Consider the following 5,587-nt stretch of genomic DNA (forward strand, 5'->3'; position numbering starts at 1 on the left):
CCCTTGACTTTCTTAATACATGTAGTATTCTATGTCCACAATAATGTCTTTGACTAACTTAACCCCTCACTCTATTTTGCATAATTCCTTTCATGATCCTAGAGTAGGCACCCAGCAAGCAGCAATTTTGCTTTGACTTGGCTTCTCCATGTACCACTCACTCATAATTGTTTAAGAGATTTTTTCAAGATACCTTTTTTTTTTTTTTTTCTTCACCTTTTCCCTTTTAAAATATTGTGGCTGATGTGTGTAACTGAAAGAGACCTCATCTACTTTCCCGTCGGTAGAAAAGGGCCAGGAAAAGATAATAAAAGCAACAGCGGCATGTGGAGAATTAAAATAGGTAACTGATGTGATCTACGGAAAAGTTTTAAATTCACTCAACAGGGCAAGTGCCATTAGAATAAAATTTTGGTGGGGGCCCGACCAAGTAGAAGGTAACATGTGTGTAGAGTATATGGTGCAATATTTATACCATTAGAAGGTGGCAAACATATTACATATACCAAGTAAGATGGCCCAATACGTAGAAACCAATATGAGTATGAGTGCTACATATGGATCTTTCATTCATTGACTCATCTACTGGCCTGCAAGAAAAAACACTAATTAAATGATCCATGCTGATGAGGCAGTCTCTTTTGGTTCATATGATTGTTCCTTCTCACCCTGGTGGCCATGGAGGGGGGTGTCACCGTATTGCATTTTAAGTTTTGTGCTTGTCATCACTCAATTATTGTTCTTTTTAAAATTTTCCCAACTTTAATCAATGTGTAGCTTGTGATGTAAGATGGGTCAGCCAAATAGACATATTGGTTGTTGGGAGCATTCTCGGAAGATATTCTCTTGTCTTAATTTTATTCTAAATTATAATGGCATGAGTGCCGGACCAACTAGGGAGAGGTTAGACTAGATAACTGATCCAATACGTTACTAGTTTGAGGAATTGCAAATTTACAACAGAGTCTGCACCTGAGAACGCTTTGATCATTTATTATTATTTTTTTTAGTTACTACACTATACCATGGGAAATTCATCGTGCATTCTGCACTTGCCAGACTGTTCAGGTTTAAAATTGAGAGAAAAAAATAATTTAAAAATAATAGAAAGGGGAGAAATTGCAGGTTTCATCTGCCAGAGGATCTCAGAAACTCGAGATTCCTGGAAAGTCCAATAGTATACTAATATTCTGTAGGTGGCTGGTACGATAAAAGTTATTACCGAGTTAATAAAAGAATTAGCCAATGGAGATTTTGATTCTTGCCTTGACCAGTGATCTCTTTAGGCTGCTTTATTTGTTGGGTAGTTTCGTAACTAGATATATTGGGTTGGGTATAATAATTAAAGTTACACCAGAGTATTGGAGACCAGTTAGTATCGCCATCTTCGATATACAGAAAATCATATCATAATCTGAAATAAAGCCAGATTATTTTGGTATAACCAGGCAAAGGAGAGGAAGAAGTGAAACTAAGTATTAAAATCATATCACGAAAAGTATGCAGAAGCAAGGGATCCAATAATTACAAGAAATTAAGCATTAAAAGTGAAGCTTTTTAAGGGGAATAGCATTAGGAAGATCTTGATATTAAGGTGGGGGATCCTTGTCATTTTAAATTTGATTTTCACTTTCTGATGACTGACACAAAAGAGGATTCGGCAGTAATTTTGTTATGCAAATACTACATGCATTGGCAGTTACAGTTGCATCCACTTTGATGCTGTGTATCACTCAACTCTTCCACACAAGGCAAGCTGCTTTATCCGTGCTAATGCAATGCAGCTAGCCGCGGATTCTCCATTTTGGTTACTTGTCTGTCATACCAATTCCATCAAAGCTGGCTGGCTCCATGGCCCAGACACAGGCTACCATCATTCTTAATTTGACAATGATAGCTCATACCAATCCCATTCATCACAATCACTCCTTCAACTTCTTTTTCCAAAGACAAACACATTCCAAATTATTATCGCCAAGCTACATATATTAATAAAAACAAAAAATAAATACACATTAAGCTTTTCGATTCCAACCCTGAAAAATTACAAGAGATTCCACCCAAAGGAAAGCCAAAAATAAATCAAGGTTTACAAAAGGGGAGAAAATCAAAATCCTACGCCAAAATAGGAAAATTAAGGGTTGGAGAGAGACATAAGTTGGGGCAGGAAAATAGACAATGGTGGGTCTCAGTCTCATGCAATCAGTGCTCACAGCTCAGCATAGCACATTTACACACTGCCCTCTCATCCCCACAAGTTTTCCCCCTTTTCTCTTTTTTTTTTTTTTCTTCTTTTCTTTTTTCGGTGGGCACCAATTGAAATTAATTAAAAATAAAAAAAAAATAAAAAAAAAAGAAGAAGGTGGTTCGCGAATCGGCGAGTTGACTCAGTGAGGAAACAGCGAATTCGCAGCGAGTTGCCACGCGGAGGTAGCAATCAAGGGCCTAGTGTGCCAACCGAGCATGAGAGAGCCACTGTTCTCTTCCACCCTATACCCATCCCCACCCGCAAACAGCGCGAGCAACGTGCTGGCTTGCTTGAAAGCGTTGGAGCCCAAATACACCGGAGAAAAGCCGGCCGAACTGAACCGGTTCCGCCACTGGTTCAGCGTCTCATGCCGCTCCACGCGCTCCACTCCCTCACACGCCACCACGTTACAGATTTGCCTCCCTAAATAAACCTCCGACATCGCCTTGTCCTGCGGGTTCACAGGGGAACCTTCCAGCGAATCGAACAAAGTGGAGTAATAGTGCAGCGACTCCGTGAATCGGTCCACAAAACTCGATCCGTTGTGGCTCGCTTCCTGCTCCACCACGGTCAGAATCTTCGGACGAATCTGCCGCACCACCGAGAGAACCTTCTCCACCGCCCCGGGCCGAGCCAGGAGCTTGTGAAACTCGAACACGGAGTTCACGGCCACGGACTCCTCTTCACGGAGTTCCAGCATGGAGGCGTCGAGATCCGCCAGGCTGTTGGCGACGAATCCGCGGTACTCGAACTGCACGTGGATCGTGTCCGCGAGCTGCGCGAGCTTCCACCCGACCTCCTGGAGGTGGTCGGAGTTGTCCGCGGCGGGAGGTCCGATTCCGGTGAGGCGGAAGACGGGAGGACCGCCGGGACGGAGCGCGAGCGCCTGCATCAGCGCCGGCCACTGCATCCCCTGGTTGATTCCGAAATCGATGACGTGGACGCGGCTTTTCCCTTGGAAAGCTTCAAGAATCGCCTGATTCGCGGTGAAGTGCGCGAACTTGAGGTACGGACAGGTCTCGTAGAAATGAATCTGGAGTGCGTCGGAGAGCGCGTGGTGGGGCGGGAAGACGCCGTAGATTCGCCGCGCCAGAGCCTCCGCGAAGTAGGTGGCGACCTTCCGCATGGCGCCGACCTGCGACACCGCGAGGAAGCCGATCTGCTTGACGAGCGCCTCCGCGACGGCGAGGTTGTTTGTCCCGACGGCCTCCGCGCAGGCCATCATGGTGTGGACGAGGCGGATCCCGTTCTCCTGGGAGTCAACGAGGAGAAGCGCGCGCGTTGACTCGGAGGGTTTGAGGCGCTTGCTAGGGTTAGGTTGTTGCGGCAGCGGCGTGGGTGCGTAGATTGCCTTCCCTGGAATAGCCTTTAGGTCGTAGTCAGAGGAGGCGGAGTCCTTCTCCGGGTCCTCCGGAGACAGGGTGTCGAAATTGGAGAGTATGGTTTCCAGCCAGTTGGAGATGTCGGAGGGGTTGTAGTGAACGACGTCGTTTGAAAGGTCTGAGATTCCCTCTTGAACGTTTCCCATGGCTTCCTCCAGACGCTCCAGCTTCTGCGCCACTTCCGCCATGTCTGATGACCTCACCTTGTAACCCACCACCGCCAGCAGCTCGTCCATCCCTCCGTCCTCCTCCCCCCAAAGGTTCGACTTTCCGCTCGAGCTCCCTCCGTTCGACCCTAACTGCTCGTGCTCCCTCTTCATCCTTCTCTCTGCTTACTAACTAACTTTTCTCTCTTCCCTTTTTCTTATCACTTCTCACTTCTCACCACTCCTACTACTACTTCTGCATCTCCTTCACTTCACACATGCCACGCCCCAAATATCAATCAATTATTATATATATATCTCTCTCTATATTTATATATATATACAAGTACTTCTTTTTATTTTTTTTATAAACAACACACACACACACACCCACAAACTCTGAATAAATAAATATATATTTATCAAAACGAAAAGGTGAAAACGCTCGTGACCAGGCTCGATCCTCGATGAAACACCACACAACCTCTAACAGATAAGATCCAAAAGATACATTTTTGTGTTTTACTTTGTTTCCATTTGGGATTTTCTCCTTCCTATTTTTTAATACTAGTAAAAAGAAAAAGAAAAATACATTTACAGTGTTTTATTATTAATTGAAACTGAGTATATTTACTTAATTTGCGTCCATGTTATATGAATTTGAGAAAGAGATGTTTGGACTTTGGGAGACGGGAGTTGATACATGATACATAGCTGTGACTGTGAGTTGAGAAGTGCGCGCCGCTAATACTTATTACTGCCGTTAAAGGCTTAAATTAAGTACACGCAACACAGCTAAATATTTTGTCTAGGATCTACATTGCTCTATTTCTAGGCGATGGATGATAGGATAGAGTCATAGACCTTAGTCTAGCTGAATTTGGCTACAAGGTAAGAGCTATGAGTATATTCATTAATTGCGGATTAACATTCGGTAGATATGTTTACGGAAAATGACTAAACAAAACTAATTATATTTAATTCATATTATCATTTTAGTCTTCCATATTTTTAAGGTAAATAAATTTCTTATTTTAAAATTAAACCAAAATTCCTTTTATTTTACTTTGAAAGTCATATTCTAACCATTGTCACAACTATACAAAATTCTATCAAGGTGGACTTTTATACAAATAAAATGACACATGATCGTTTCGCTTATATTTGTGTTCAAATTATTTTCAGATTATCAATTGTAAAGTTTTGGCTCACTGTTAGCAGTTATAATACAGAGTAAAACAGTTTTCATCTCTTATGTACCTCACGTGGATGTTATGGGATGGTTATATCACTAGAGTCTTTCATTCGTTTGTAAATATCTCAATAGTTGAATATAGAGTGGCTGACCATGGGGATGCATGGCATAAGGCCAAATTTTGACAAACACTACCACCACATTAATTCCCAAAATCGATCCACATTAATGTTGGAGTGAGCTTCATTGAGCGATATATTTTTAATTATTTTTATATCATAACTTTGATTTTTATATTTGATTTATATAAATAATTCATTTTAATTATTGTGTTATTAATTATATAACAAAACTATCTCTTTAAAATAGATACAGTATAAATATATATTAAGTGTGACTAATTTATAAGATTTTATAGAAAAAATTTGTTATTCTTAAAATATTTATAATCAAGTATTATTGTCAATTAAAACAACAATAACAAATTGAGACTATTGTGTGAATAAACTAACAACATCTCATGAGTTATGAATCCACATAATAAGTCAACATATCTATATCTATTATAAGGGAAATACTAAGTTATGTAACTAATTTTTGTCTCCACTTTTTATTG

At 41.2% G+C, this 5,587-nt stretch overlaps 1 protein-coding gene across 1 annotated transcript; it reads right to left on the reverse strand.

Moving 5' to 3' along the window:
- Nucleotides 1-1,992: 1,992 nt before the first annotated feature.
- LOC109805127 (DELLA protein 2) lies at nucleotides 1,993-4,191 on the reverse strand. The gene has a single exon (XM_020367111.3). It carries the CDS (start codon nucleotides 3,948-3,950, stop codon nucleotides 2,388-2,390), a length of 1,563 nt encoding a protein of 520 aa, XP_020222700.1. The 5' UTR covers nucleotides 3,951-4,191; the 3' UTR covers nucleotides 1,993-2,387.
- Nucleotides 4,192-5,587: the final 1,396 nt, after the last annotated feature.

This window comes from Cajanus cajan, chromosome 2 (assembly GCF_000230855.2).
Source record: "Cajanus cajan strain Asha chromosome 2, NIPB_CcT2T_4, whole genome shotgun sequence".
Lineage (NCBI taxonomy): Eukaryota > Viridiplantae > Streptophyta > Magnoliopsida > Fabales > Fabaceae > Cajanus > Cajanus cajan.

Bases quoted from the DNA above. Each gene is read 5' to 3' on its own strand.
- LOC109805127 (XM_020367111.3), bottom strand. From the start codon at position 3,950: ATGAAGAGGGAGCACGAGCAGTTAGGGTCGAACGGAGGGAGCTCGAGC.